General features: G+C 39.0%; 1 protein-coding gene across 1 annotated transcript; it reads right to left on the minus strand.

Annotated features, from left to right (window-relative positions):
- Positions 1 to 5,824: 5,824 nt before the first annotated feature.
- Positions 5,825 to 13,232, minus strand: prph2a (peripherin 2a (retinal degeneration, slow)). Its single transcript, XM_084741592.1, has 3 exons — positions 12,198 to 13,232; positions 9,678 to 9,924; positions 5,825 to 6,981 (listed from the first exon to the last, which is right to left on the minus strand). The coding sequence occupies exons 1-3, from the start codon at positions 12,776 to 12,778 to the stop codon at positions 6,775 to 6,777; spliced, it is 1,035 nt and encodes a 344-aa protein (XP_084597718.1). The 5' UTR covers positions 12,779 to 13,232; the 3' UTR covers positions 5,825 to 6,774.
- Positions 13,233 to 15,097: the final 1,865 nt, after the last annotated feature.

Genomic DNA, 15,097 nt, shown 5'->3' on the forward strand with positions numbered 1-15,097 from the left:
GGATAACTGAGTACTTTGAAGTCACTTATCAAGTAAAAATGTCTGATTTTAGCTTCTTAAATGTGAACATGAGCTACTTTTCTCTGTTTTATATCATTATAAACTGAACATTTTAGGGTTTGGACTGTTGGTGAGAAATGGCCGACCTCTACATACCATCACTGTTGGGCAGAAACCTCTTATCTCCATATATATTTTACCTTTTCTGTCAGAAACCAATGCAATTGGTCATCCTTTATGTCTCTGTGTGCATGGGTTTCACAAATATTTAATCATGGAGAGGTAAAAATAGCTACCAACTTTGATCATGCAGTGTTAAGTTATTTAAAAACAGAGGTTTTTTGCATTTCCAGGAAAATAACGGTTTGGAAGGTCCTGACAGCAACAATATGTTGATTCATGGAAACTGGAATTTTTCACTGTTTTCTGACAGTTGATCAGCCAACAACATAATTGGCAGATTAATTGATCAATCAACTTCAAACAAGAACAGTCACACTTGTAATGATAATATAATGTTTTAGCCAAGCAAAATTTTCGTTAACATCTTGTATGCTGTAATGTTCAGTAAGATTGATTCATTCATTTGGATTCAAACCTATTCAACAGGAGGATTTCACATGGAGAGAACAATGTTGATAATATCTCTATTGCTTTATGCACATTTTGCATCATTATAAATTTAATATGTTTGGGTTAAGGTGTGCTGGACGTGCAAAACAACCAAACTTAAAATGTCACTTTGAGCTTTCTGTGCAAAACCATTAATCAGTTAATCAGACAAGTAATCAATAAAACAATCAGTGATAAAAATAAGATTTTTTTTTCCAGCTTTAACACGTTTAGTGTGTCAAAGGTCTACTTCCCTCATCAGGGTCAGTTAAATAGATCTTATTAAGGTGTTTACATCATTACATATAAAATGACTTATAAAGGGAAACTGATTGTTTTAAACTGGCATGAAGCTGAAATAACACACTCTCTTCACCTTTAGGCTTTCAGTTCACCCCTGTGACACTATCATTGTTGGAAAAAAGACACCCTCTTGTGGACGTTTAATGTAACTGAAACTGTTCGGAGTGAGAGGCCCTGAGTGTTGGTGCATGCCAGCAGATTTGTCAGTGACACAGAGGAAGTTTGGGAGACATTTGGAAGAGACACGACATTAAAGTTGGCTGCAGGCAATGATCAGAAACAGTGGGAGTGTTGGTGAAATCACAGATGAGACCGTCATGGTGAGAAGACGGTGATTCAGCTGGAAACCACCTATATATCAGATTACTGTTGGAGATCTAGAATGGATTATTTTCACAGTCAGTGTGATTTTATTACCTGCAGTCACCAACAGAGAGCAGCAGAATACAGACGACACACAGGCAGCTTGTTTCTGTTTCTTACAGGAGAATTAAAGGATGTTGGCTCTGTGTGAGCAGCTACATCAAGCTGTTTTCTTTGTCAGGAAGAAATGTCTGTGTTTAAAAGTTAGTTTCCTCTACAGATGTATTTCTATTAAACAAAAACAGTTCTGACAGTAGTTGAGAGGCCGTAAAAACAATTAGGAACTAAGACGCCAAACTGGCATTGAAACCAGCAGTAGAAACTAACCAAGTACATTTACTCAAGTACTCAAGAGTATTTCCTTTTTTTCAGATAAACAAACAAAACTGTTATAGATGAAGCAAAGAATAATTAACCGATATGTGTATTTTTACTTGTGATACTTAAAATATATTTCGATGCTAACACTACTTTTAGTTCAATACAATTTTAATGCAGAATATTTACTTGTAACGGAGTATTTTTTGTTTAGAATTGATTTGCTTTCTCCTTCCAACAATCATTCAAACTGTGAGTAGTCAGTGCTGGAAGTATTCAAGTCCTATAATTAAGCAAGTTACTATTGCGAGGCACTTCACTTTTATTTTCTGCTACTTCACTGCTTTTTACTCCACTTGTTTGACAACTTTAGTTAGTTGCTTTATTTATTTATATGTTAAGAGAATTTTATTGATCCACAGGGGATTATCTAAAAGATACCAAGCAGTAAAGTTATGAAGACACTAATCATCAGTGATTATTATCCAGTAATATAACATAGATTAAATGTCTGATATGGGCCGTTCATCATAATAAGTATGGCCGCTGCAGAGACCTCACTTGGCCACCAATATTTGGGACAAATCAGATATTTTGGTACCACAACATGGTAACCATGGGGTTATAGTTTGATAATAAAGTAATAATTTTTAAGTAATAGTCTACCCAGGTGTAATAACCAGGTAATAGCTTGATATTAACAATATCTAGGGAATATTAGACTGAAATTTGTGTAAACTACAACATGTGTATCCAGGTAAAAAGTTACAGCATTGAATATATAATTTGTACAGTACTGCTTTGAAACAAAGGGAATGAATGTCAGCATTATAATATGGTCATTACCAAGTTTTTTAAGGTGTTACAATCATAGTAGGCTATAATACTGTAAAAATATCAACCTATAATACCTCATAATTATCAAGTTATTACCCTATTTATGTCACCATATCACCATTTTTTAAATATAAACATTTTATTAATAGCAGGTTACCATATTGTTATCAAAGTATTAGTATTATTAAATAGTTTTGTTGCATTGCTGTTTTTAAATGTGTTTCCCCATTATTACCTTTATGTTTAGCTCTTGATTACACCGTTACATAAATATTACTCAGCCGTTACCTTGTAATCACTGATTAAATGGTCTGTCAGGAGCCATTCTGCTGCATATTGAGTACTTTTACTTTCAATACTCAAGGTATATTTTGCTGTAAATACTTCTTTTCTTTTACTTAGAAGATTTTTTTTAATGCAGGCCTCTTTCTTGTGACGACACAGTTACTTAAGTAAAATTATCAGATTACTTCTTCCACCACAGTTTGGACTGATTAGTTTTTGAGGGAAAATCTCTAAAGTTGTTCCTCATGTTAGAACCAGTCTTGTTTTTGTTCATGATAACACCCGTTTTTCACCTTGTTCAGATCATTACTTTCTCGTTTGTCTCTGTGTCTCTGAGTCCGTGACGTGAGTCCTGCAGCAGGACATCACCTGCTCACCTGGCCGAGGGGCTCATGCTAATCTAAAGCCGATTAGGCTTCTTATCTGCTCAGCGCTGGTTATGTGCTTTGGTCCAACAAAAATACCGCCAAGAGTTGGCCTCTTTACCTGTTCCTGCTGACTCTTCACGGCTCCCCCTATTTCTCCCCCATCTGCTCTAACACCGGCTTTGATATCATTCCTCCTCATTCTTCATGTCTGAGGTTTGAACAATATGTGGATATCAGTTCAGATGCACAAAGTGGAGGATGAAAATACCTCGCTGGTTGCTATTTATCAATATATTGGCTGAAGGGATCAAAGGATTTGTTGACTGTGTCCTCTGAAGTCAAAGATCAGTCCTACAGAAGTCCATTTCTGCCAAAGTGATGAAAAAAATTGAAACTTTCATTAAAATAATGACTCAGTATCTCAAAAATAATTGTCTTAAATTAATGTGAAACTTCTGAGATAAGTGAATATGACTTTGAGAAAGTTTCTCCTTATTTTGAGATACAAAGTAAATATTTTGAGTTAAACCCTTATTTTGAGGTACTAAGTCATTATTTTGAGATATAAATGATTATTTTAAGATACTAAGTCAATATTCTGAGAAGATTTAAAATGTTTTGAGACACCCAGTCAATATTTTAAGAATCTTTCTCATTATTTTGAGACAGTTTGCCATTATTTTTAGATACTAAGTCATTATTTCGAGAAAGTGTGTCATTATAATGACTTATGGGATCTTTATTTTTTCGTAACTTTCGAAATGGGCCTCCATACGTTCTAGCGCTGATTTAAAGCACAAAAACATCAGTTTGTGGATGAAATCAATTAAAGAAAAACGTGACTAGAGAAACTTTCACCTGTAAAAGTCACTTGCTAATACATGTGGGTGCACTAATTTGTTGATGAATGCATCCAGTGTATAAACTCTGCACCGACACACACATGCACACACACACACACACACTCTCACGTCCTTGTATTGGACATGTGAAGAGTCATCCCATGTCCATGTGAAAGCAGTAATGCCATAATTGCCCTCATCCTATTGACTTAATCAGGAACCCTGCGGCTCTCGCAGCATGCCTCGCCTCTTGATCTGCAGGTTTGTGCGACTCAAGGTCGAGACAACTCAACGTCCTCGTTTCACTGTCGAATCACATCTCTAAAATCCTTTATTCGTGGTATACAATCAGCATAATCTCCTCTTCTACACAGACACACAAAGCCAGAACAAAAAAGTCATATGGAAAAAACAAACTTTACATGGATTTTAAATAAAAGATTTAGCTTAATTACATTATTTTTTAAAAAAGTTAAATTTCTTTCGTCATTTCTACACTATGTACAAAGACCCAGTTGTTAGAATATACATACATATGTGTCAATATACAGATACTGAATGCACAAGGGAAACACCAAAGAGGATCTGAGATTACAGGACAGGGGTCGGGAGCCAAGATTTAGCTGCCAATTTCAGTCGTCCTCCACAGGTTTGGAGTCGGCCTTGCCGCCACCGCCGCCGCCACTGCTCTCCAGGGCTCACATCCCAGATCCCGTGCCTCACTCTGCGACCATGTGCTGCAACATTCATTCACAATTCATACCGACTCATTCAATTCATAATTTTACTCCATCTCAGGAGCTTATCCAGTCTTCATTGTGGACAAAGGTGGACTGGAGTAGAAAAAGAGCTGAGTGGGAGGGGTTAATTAGTTTGATTTGTCTATGTACAGTATGAGCTACACGCCAAAGAGCTAAAGACAGGTCAACAAAAGTGAAACCTGGATCTGCACCTCCATGAGAGGCAACCACCATTCCCGCCAAACTATCCGACAACAATACAAAGGAAAAGTTATGCATATTTACTTGATGCACATTAATCAATACATATCACATTTATCAGATAGAGGTGGACGAAGTACACAAATCCATCACTTGAGTCAAAGTATAGAAACTTCTGGTCGAATATCACTCCAATACAAGTGAAAGTTTTACTTGAGTGAAAGGAACTTTCATATTGGGCAAAAGCAGTAGTGTTTCCTCCACCATTACTACAAAATATAACGTCAAAAATACAATTCTGGTCATAAATATCACCTCCTGCTTCATTTTAACGGTCTAATATACTGCTCACTGTGACTTGGAGAATCCAAGTTTCATAACCAGCTAATAACTCCCCCGAGCAGCTTAAAAGCACTTGAGTACTTGCTTTTAAAAATAATTTTGCTGTAAAAATAGACTTTGTTTTAACTGAAAAAAAGAGAAAAGACATGTTAAGGTCATTTTGTAATGATTCGAAACTAATAAACTTTTTGAGTCAAATAAAATTACTGTTATTTCAGTTGTACTTGAAAAACTGTTCAATAAACTTAAGATTTTAAACCCTTCAGTCACACTGACAAACATTTATTACAATTTGTAAACTTTTAATCAAGTAATTTAATACTAACCTTCACCGTGGTTTGACCAAAACAAGAAAACAAGAAACCATCACCAAACTCTCTCACAGTGCATGCTGGGAAGTCTGCTCATATGCTGATTATGTTTCTTTAGAAGCTTAGTTTAATGAGTTGATTAAACTCTGTACAGAGCTTGCCTTAAATTTAAGCTGACTGAATTTGAAAAGGCAAGTTGAGATCATTTTGTAATGACTCAAATCAAATGAACTTGATATTGATTTGGTCGTACTTAAGGAAACATGTTCAATAAACTTAAGATATTAAGTTTTATATAAGTGGCACCACAGTGTTTGGTGTTTTCATTATCATGAAAACAAACAACTGTGACTTATCTTAACATGTATAAGAGAGACAGCAGGGTTCAATCATGATTCTATATGACTATAAAAAAATAAAGGTCTCAGCAGAGTGTTAATTCTCGCACAATGCATGCTGGGAAAGCTGCAAATGTGCTGATCATGTTTCTTTAGAAACATTCTTACAAGATTTCAAGTCAGAAGAACTTGTGTTTATAAGTTCTGAAGTGTTTTGAAAATAAATACTAGAAATTTTAAGTGTAATTAACTTCAATAATTTACGTTAAGTTAAAGAGAACAGATTAGCTGGCTCTACTAAATTCTTGTATATTTTTTTTTACAGGGTAAGTATTGAAAAGTTTTTGATGGCTCTGGGACCCATTTAATACCTGGCCTTGGTACCCATCACAAGTACAATATTTGTCTTTCAAATGTAGTGGAGTAAAAGTCACAAGTTTCTAAAAAAATAAATACTCAAGTAAAGTACAGATACTCGACAAATGTACTTAAGTACAGTACCCACACACAAATGTACTTTGTTGCTGTCCACCCGTTACCTGATTTATCACTTTGCATTCTCTTGGAAATACAACAAAGATCCAAACCCACAGACTGCTGGAAACCATAACAGTAAATCTCTTTTAAAGTATGCTGTGAAACAAAGTTGGAGCCTGAGATGGATTTCTTTGGTTGGGGAAAACCAAAATGAAAAACATAGCTCATCCTACTCATAATCTCTTTCTATGTATATAATGATTTATGTCCATTTGGAAGGAGTCCATTTAGAGTTCATAGCTAAATATGTGTGTGTGTGTGTGTGTGTGTGTGTGTCTGTGTGTGTAAATGCTGGTAGAAAAACTTAGTAATCTCACACGTCCCCCTCTTCTCCTCTTCAGGTGGAAGTTGTGTCAGTTTTTGCGTGAGCGGTTTGCTCAGCTCACCGTGGCGACCGCTGCCTCACCCCCCTCCTCCACCTTGGTGCCTTTGCCCATGGACTTCATTTTGTCCATGATGTCAGTGAACGTCTCCTTCACCGTCTTCTCCAGCATCCAGCCCTCGCTCTCGCTCTCCGGGTCATCAGGGTTAGCCAGGGTGGACAGCGAGCTGTTGACGTACTGCAGGCCGATGGTCACTGCAACCTGCAACGGACAGGAACATTTCGCATAAAGCGGAACCTGGGTCACTGAGATATGACACTATCATCCTCTGATGATCACTGAAAATATGTTTTATGTCTCATGTTTGTCACCATCAATACTTAGGTTGTTATGTAACAAAATTAACTGGCTTTACCCTTTCTAAGTCCCGCCCCTTTTTGCTCTGTGCTCCAATAACACTTGAGTGAACCCTCAGTCAGTTTCTTTCTGTTTCTGTGCTTTGTGCTCCACTTGTCTATTTTGACAAGAAAACCATATTTTGTGATTAAAAGATGTTGCTTTGAGGTCTGTAAAGGCAACATATAGTCTTATCTTAAGTTGGCTAATGTTAGCAAAATGCTAGCTAATATATATAAATCATTAGCCAGCCAGTTAGCTAGCATTTTGCTAACATTATCTATGGCTTTTACAGGTCCTCCAGCAACATCTTTTAATCATAAAAAAAAATCTCTTTTTGTTAGTGCAATGTGACACAACACAAAAATTACATAAACTAGATAATACCTAAATGCTCAGACACAAACAAAAGGATAAACAAAAACAGAGGTTATGAATTGTTTGTTGTTATAGGACAACTTATATGAATGTGTGAAAATGTGTAATTGGTGTGTGAGTTAAAAGTGAAATGTGTGGGTATGCATGAAGAGGAACAAAATTAAATCTCTGAATTCTTCAGCCTGAAGAATCTGCAGCCTGAAGGTCTCCTCTATCGTTGGAAGTTTTAAAAAGTCATTTAAGACTGTAAATGCTCAAGCTCCAGGAAGTGGGTCTGTCCCTGTCACCTCCCCTAGATTAACCCATTACTCCATCTCACTATCCCACTATCTGTGTCAGAGCAGAGACGCTTGCATAACTACCCTCAAATCTGGGATTCCTCCGACTGTGCGTCTGATCAGCTTCCAGCGTATCGCCTCAGTCCATGTTTTTTAGAGCGCGGGTTTGTCTGCTGGATTTCTGGGACAGGTGTTATCTAAATGTTGCTTCAAGGATTTATCTGTACAAGTTTGTGGCCGTTCTGTGAAACTGCGAGCAGATTCTTGGACCTTAAAAACAGCAGCATCTGGTAGATGTTGGCAGCGGAGGCTCAGGAGAGAGTTGAAGAGAGGCGAGATGCCATTTGGCTGCTATAGGATTACGGTTTGATTAGAAAGTAACAGGTGAGATATTCCAGGTAAACTGCGTGCGTGTACATGCCAAAGGTGCTGCAGGGTAACCTGACAGTAGTGCAGGAAAAGAGGATAGAGTTGTTTTGGAAGGAGACGCAGCAAGTGGCAGTAAGGGTGGAGAGGAAGTGCCAAATGGGTCAAGGCTTTGCGTGTTTATACTCCACAGGAGCTTCACCTCACCTGACTCACAAACAGTTTCAACCTTTCATGGAGTTATTGGAAAGTAGCTCAATAATTAAAGGGAAAAATATGTCATATATTTACTGTAATAAATCATGAAATTACCATAATATGTCATCAGAGATCAAGGAACCATGTTAAACTGAAATAAACTCAATAACGCTACAGCCTCCCTTTATGACACGTAAGAAATCATCAATAATCTTTCAGGAGGAGAACAAGTTTGTAACAGTTATGTTAATGGAGTCTGACAGGCAGTGAGATGTAGTGACTGAACTCCAACTCCAGTGTTAGTATTTTCAGAGCAGTGGGCTTTTGTTTTCAGGATATCGGGTTTAACTTTACACTGACAGACAACTGACAGTTAGAAACAGAGTGGGACTCAGTGTCACTTGTTAATGGCAAATTATAATTACGTGCATCCTGCAGAGCTCCTGCAGAGCTCCTGCAGAGGGGTGTAGGTAAACAACTTGCTTCAACCAAGGATCATATGTTAAATAGGATTTTAAACTATTTAATATACAGCTGCTGCTGCTGCTGTACTCATTTTTGCATGAGCAATCGCTGCATTTTGCCTCTTTAATGTTTACTCAACAATCAAAAGAAGTGTGTTTTTCTTATTGTTAATTCACTTGGACGTTCGAGCTTCACAATACTGAGTTTAACACGAGAAGATTCTGTTCACAGTCATCTGCTGAAGAGGAAAGATTTGAGCTCACCTTGAATCTGAGTTTAAGACCAAGGTGATTTTGGAATGTCACAACAATTAAAGGAAAATTATGTAAAATATTCACTGTAACAAGTCATGAAATGACCATAATATGTCATCAGTGATCAACCATGTTTAATGTTTAAATGTCACATTTTACAGGAAAGTGATGGTTAACCCGATTTAGGACTGTCCCTTCCACCGCATGGGAGACAGTTCTGTCCCAGTCTTGCTTAAACAAGCTCAGGGAGATGGCAGTGCACTATCAAACCAACCAAGTTAGTCTTCATCGTTAATGTCCTTTCTCTTGTAAAAACCAAAGAACAATCTGTTTGAAAGCACTTCTGATAAAGCATCATCACAAAGTGTCAAAGTTTGCTTTATAACAATTCACTGTTGCTCCCTGTGAGCATCAAGTCAAGGAGAAGAAGACACAAGAAAACTTGCTTGGACAGGTGAGATAAATGGGAGCTATATATGTTTTGTCAGGAGTGTTTTGGCTTTACAAAAGAAAGACTTTAAGGATGGAGACGTACTGGTTGGTTTAGCAAATTTAGGTCTGGTTTCCTCAACCTGTTTGAAGGAATGTGTCAAAATTTGTGTGTTTGTGTCGAGGCCCTGACCTCCAGCATCGTGACCAGCACCACCAGAGCTCCGATGGTGTTCATCATGCCTCCATAGTAGGACAGCAGTGCTTCACTGCAGCCGCGCTTCCACACGTTGAGCTCCTCTGTGTAGTGGTCGTAGCTGTAGTGGGCGGAGTTGTTGGTCATCTGGCCCTGGATGCAGGGTCTGGGGGAGCTGGGGTTACAGCAGCTGAATGGGACTCCGTCCATCAGGTACTGGCCGTCCACGTTGCTCCCAATGCGGCTAAGAGGATGAGGCACAGTGTCATGTTAGTGTCACGTTATGATGGGTTGGAGGTGAGAGTGAGATTATAGGTCAGGAACTTAAGATACTACATCTGTAGTGTGTGGGGGCTAAAATTAGCTTCGACAGACTCGTCTTCTGCCAAAATAACTAGAAGGTGTGATCACTATCAAAATGAAAAAAGTGGAGCAAACCAAAAAATTCCAGGCAACTTACTGCAATACGTTTTTGAGTTTTGAACCCAACGTTTAATCTTTTGTTGAGATAATTTGATTTTCTTCTTTAGATAAACTTGAGTCTTTGAGCTTGCATTTCAGAAATTGAGTAAACTCATTGAATTGAAAGCGAATAATGGTTAATAATTTCATATTTTCAGTCAAAATAATTAAATTTTCAGGCACACAAATAATGACTTTATCAGGTTCACAGCTCACTCTGAACAATTTTTGAATACTTTTTCTTGAGTTTCTAAAACTCAAAGATTCAAGTTTACCTAAAGAAGACCAGTATCTCTGAAGATTATAGGTTGTCAAAACTTCTATTTTAAAACTTAAGTTGTCTTGAAAGTTTGAGTTGTCTCACCTTTTTTTTTTTTACAATGTTTGTCACAGAGTGTTTTGTCTCTTCATTGAATATAATGAGATTGATTCAAATTCTGCTAATAAGCAAAGGCAGAGAGGTTTTTTTTTGAGACCATAGTTAATGGTGTTGTGCTTTAAAACATGCTCTCCAATACATCTGCACATACTGCCTTACAATAAAAGGCACTGAACTTGAACAAAGAGGAAAAGCATCAAATTATTATTATATTATGTTTGTCTTATGTCTGTCATGTCATCTGTGTTACTGCCTGTCTTGGCCAGGACACTCTTGAAAAAGTGATTTTTAATCTCAACAAGTTTTTTACTCCAGGTTAAATAAAGATTAAATACGTGTGTGTGTGTGTGTGTGTGTGTGTGTGTGTGTGTGTGTGTGTGTGTGTGTGTTTAAAGCCTGAACAACACTGTCACTGGTGTACAATCATCAGTCAAGAACCACTGATCAACTCTTACAGTATGTGGTGTAAATCAACATACAAGTAACTTCTCACCTACTGATGATTTCAGTAACAATAAATATACCTTTGTGTATAAATAAATGTTTTCAGATTAGTGGCACGTAAATGTGCAGGCACCCAGGCGAGCATATCTGTGTCAGTGTTCAACTGTGATTGATAGTTGTAGGTCAGCGGAAAGACACGTACAATTAGATCACTAAGACCTGAGAGACTCAGATATGGATCAGTGATTTCTAGAAACATCAACACCTGATCGAGCCCCAAATAAGAAAAAAAGAAAGCATCAAGGACATGTGAATCTTCAAAACTTTTAAATGAAACATTACTAGAGTCTTTTTCAATGATTATTGTCTGAGGACTGCCCTTGGACACCTCCCTACATTACTGTCCATTTTTTATAGGGCCATATCATAACAGAAGGTATCTCAGGGAACTTTTCATGTAGATAAAATAAATATAATATTATTTACAGTGATCCAACAAGTCCCACCATGAGCAAGCAATAAGGCGTAAGTGGTGAGGAAAAACTAACTTTTAACAGACAGAAACCTTAAGTAGAACCAGTTTTGGTTTCGCTTGGGTTTTCACTTATTTCAAAATCCGAGCTACAAATTGTTTTATCAGACAGTTCTGTCCCTGGAGCGCTGCCAGCTCCTCGGCTGATTGGACCAGACACTGATTCTTGAAGGACATGGACACCGTAATCCTTGAAATTAAACACTAGCTTTGCGCCAACGCTCAAAAATGTCCTCTTTTTCGATTGTCCTCAACAAGCTAACTGCAACTTGTTGCCCCAAAAATCAGTGCAGATATCAACAAGTTGTCACAAAGAGACAAGATATCACTGGAATGGAAGAACAGTGTACGTTTAATCCCTCTCGTGCCTTTTTGACCTCATGTATCTTTTTCCGTACCTAATCACCAAAGCCCCTCCTCCCAACTTTATCCATAAAACTGCCTAGTAACCTCTTCCGCCCTTGTAGCCCCCCATGGCCATGTCCCCATTGCAACCTATTGCTGTCACCGGTTCTGAGATGGTAATCCTTAGTGCAGGAAAGTGAATAATACACCCGCTCTGACCTACCTTCAAATCCACTTAGACCGAACTCAATAGACAAACTCTAAAGCACTTGTTTCCACCTTGATGCAGCGTTCAATAACACATCAACACATCAATGATCTCTAACTTTTACAGGTTTTAGTCCTGGTCACTTACTCTCTGACTTCCTTGGCGCTGAAGTCCAGGTAGCGGTTGCTAACCCACTGAATCTCAAACCAATCTCTGTAGTTTTCATTCCCGCAGCAACGAAACTCCATCTGCATCAGGTCCAGGGTCCTCTTCATGTAGCAGCGTCCAGGCGTGTCCGTGTCCTTGTAGAACTTCATGCCGTTCCTCAGGCCCTCAGCCAGGGTGAACTGCAGCGGGATCCTCATCACGAAGCACAGCAGGGCCGTCACCAGCAGCAGGGCGTTGAAGCCCACGCAGAACATCAAGAAGGTCTTCAACATGGGCTTCCATTTCACAAACTTCGTAGGGTCCAGGGAGTCGTAGCAGACTTTGCCTCCTAAGGCGTTGATGCCGCAGGTTATTAGACCCATGAATATGAGCAGGTTGGGCAGGAAGTGGCTCTCGTTGTTGTCCATGAGTTCCGAGCGCTTTCGCAGCTCGATCTTAAAGAACAGGCCCATGCTGAAGACCAGCACGCCGGCCATTACAGCGAACCAGTACATGAACCAGACCGTCTGAGCGAGCTTCACTCGCTTCTTCAGGTCAAATTTGACAACCATCAACGCCATCGTTCAACCTGTGGTGTGTCCTTGCCTGTGACGAAGAGAGTCGGTGATAATCTAGAACAACAGGAGCTCTGAGATTTCCAGAGAGCTCCGCAGTTCAGATAAAAGTTCTTGAAAGCGCCAACCTGCAGTTCCTGTGTCCCAGTCTCTTTGCGATCAGGGTCTCCTCTCGTGTCCTCTGGAGTCAGCTCAGCCTGTAATCCATCCCACAGCAAGAAAAAGCAAAGATGAAGAACCCAGGAGAACCCTGGAGCAGCACAGGAGTGTTATTTCCCCAACGCTATCTCCTCTCCCATGGTGACAGAAACTTAAACTTTCATAAGGCTTTATTTCCCCCAACTTTTACCGAGTTTTCCTTCCTTAACGCACAGGTGAGGCTAATTGTGCCGTTCCGTTCTCCAGGAGAGGTGGAGGATTGCCGAGGATCCTCATGATTAAACTCAAAGTTGCAGTACGTCATGCTAAGCCCCTGTAAGCAGCCTGATCCAATTTGCAGAAATCCCTCTACACAAGATGAGCCTGATCGTAAGCCGCTGCCAGGGGCCATAATTGGTTTGAGCGTTCACGTGGTCATGGTCGCCTTGATCGAACGCACCGGGAGCTGTAATGGCATCAGCTGAAGGCTGACAAAGACCGTGGACATGAAAGTGGAGCTAATAATGGAGCATACCCATTCACAGGTAGGGGTCTACAAGTTCAACACAAACAGGATGTCTTCTCTGTGGAGGAAGTAGGCCTTGCTGCTAAAGCCCCAGTAACCCATTCACAGAAACAAAAGAGCTTTCAAGATCACATAGTACGACTGAATATGTGATTAATTATTTTAAAACTGCACAAAAAGCACAAACCTGGATGGATAAAACTTATTGTCATAAATATGGACATAAGATAGTTGTAGAAAACTTCATCTTGCAAGCTAATAAATGGATTTAAGTGCTTTCAGTTATCTGATTGACTCATTGTCACTTGCTATCTTGGCAGTTAGAATCAACACTGTGTCTGGCACAAACATGAGCCAGATACTTAACTGACCAAAGCCGGGCCTTTTCCCGAACGCCTTCTGTTCTGACTTCACTCTGACTGGACACAAGAGCTGCAGGGCTGCTTACTGCAACATCACAGTTGAGTGGTTGTGGTTCCTGCCCAGTGCCGTTAAGAGTCATGACTGCATACCTTTCTCATGCCTTTTTCAAAACATATTTCATCCAGCTTTTAGAACTGCATTTATGTATTTTCATATTGTATCATATTGTTCCTTGATGCATGCCACTAAGTTTCTTACTAAACTACAGAGATAAATATCTAAAGATAGCCTAAATAATGTAGTTTCCCCCGTATTTTGCAGACTATGATGCCTGTGAAGTGTCCAACCGACCCTTCATACATAATTTTCTTCCTTTTTCCTACATACACACTTCAAAAAACACACCTACATCCCCTCAGCTTCTGTGTATAACCACACTCTATCACTGTTTTTCATGAAATGGCCTGACAAAACCCTCAAATATTTTAACGTCTGACTCTGGTCTCCACTATTTTCTTACTTTTCAAGAGGAGATCAATAATAGACTCAGACATTTCTGTACTTTTTTTAAACCTGGACTTCGCAGCCTGGACCCTTTATTGGTTGGTGGGAAGATGACACGACAAGTGATTTAACTTCAGTTTCCCAACTTAAAAAGCTGTCTGATACAAGGTAAAACTGTGAAAATACAGAAAGTGCATATAGAAAATGTAGTGCACTCCAGGGATACTAAATTTGCTTTGCCCAAGGGCCACTTTTGCAAATTGACAGGAGTCCAGGGGCCAGTTAATAAACAGACACTATTTCTCAACTTCATAAATAACAATTTCTTGCAGTGCTAGTAGGCATGAACACTGCACTGACGACTTGTGATCTTGACCTGTGATATAAACCATTTATTACAATGTGGAGCGATCAGTCTTTGTCTGAACAGCTTGGTAAAGAAGAACTTAAATTTATGTTGTTTCTCTTGCAGCTTAAATCTTGTTTGAGACATGAAAATCTGAATAATAGGAAACTGTGTAATGGTATTGTTCACTTTCTGTAATAAAAACAAATCATCATCAACAGAAAACACAAAGGCTCCAGGAAGACCCTTTATTTGCGCCTCGTTTCAATGGCTGCGACTTTTAAATTTCATTTTGACAAACTTCAGACTGGATTTACTTTCCTTTTGTAAGACTCAGAGCACCACTTTAGACTTCAAGCACCATTCAGGATCACATGAAAGGTTCACAGCAGCATGAAGGCACAAGTTAGCACAGGCCCCTTTATCTGGCCGTTATTCAAATAAATCT

Source organism: Lutjanus erythropterus, chromosome 17 (genome assembly GCF_056507025.1).
Source record: "Lutjanus erythropterus isolate fLutEry1 chromosome 17, fLutEry1.hap2, whole genome shotgun sequence".
Classification (NCBI taxonomy): domain Eukaryota; kingdom Metazoa; phylum Chordata; class Actinopteri; order Lutjaniformes; family Lutjanidae; genus Lutjanus; species Lutjanus erythropterus.

Coding starts and splice junctions, on each gene's coding strand:
- prph2a (XM_084741592.1), bottom strand. CDS start 12,778: ATGGCGTTGATGGTTGTCAAATTTGACCTGAAGAAGCGAGTGAAGCTC. Junction 9,925..12,197: donor AGCGCCAAGGAAGTCAGAGA/GTAAGTGACCAG, acceptor TCATCCTCTTAG/CCGCATTGGGAGCAACGTGG. Junction 6,982..9,677: donor TGCTGGTCACGATGCTGGAG/GTCAGGGCCTCG, acceptor TGTCCGTTGCAG/GTTGCAGTGACCATCGGCCT.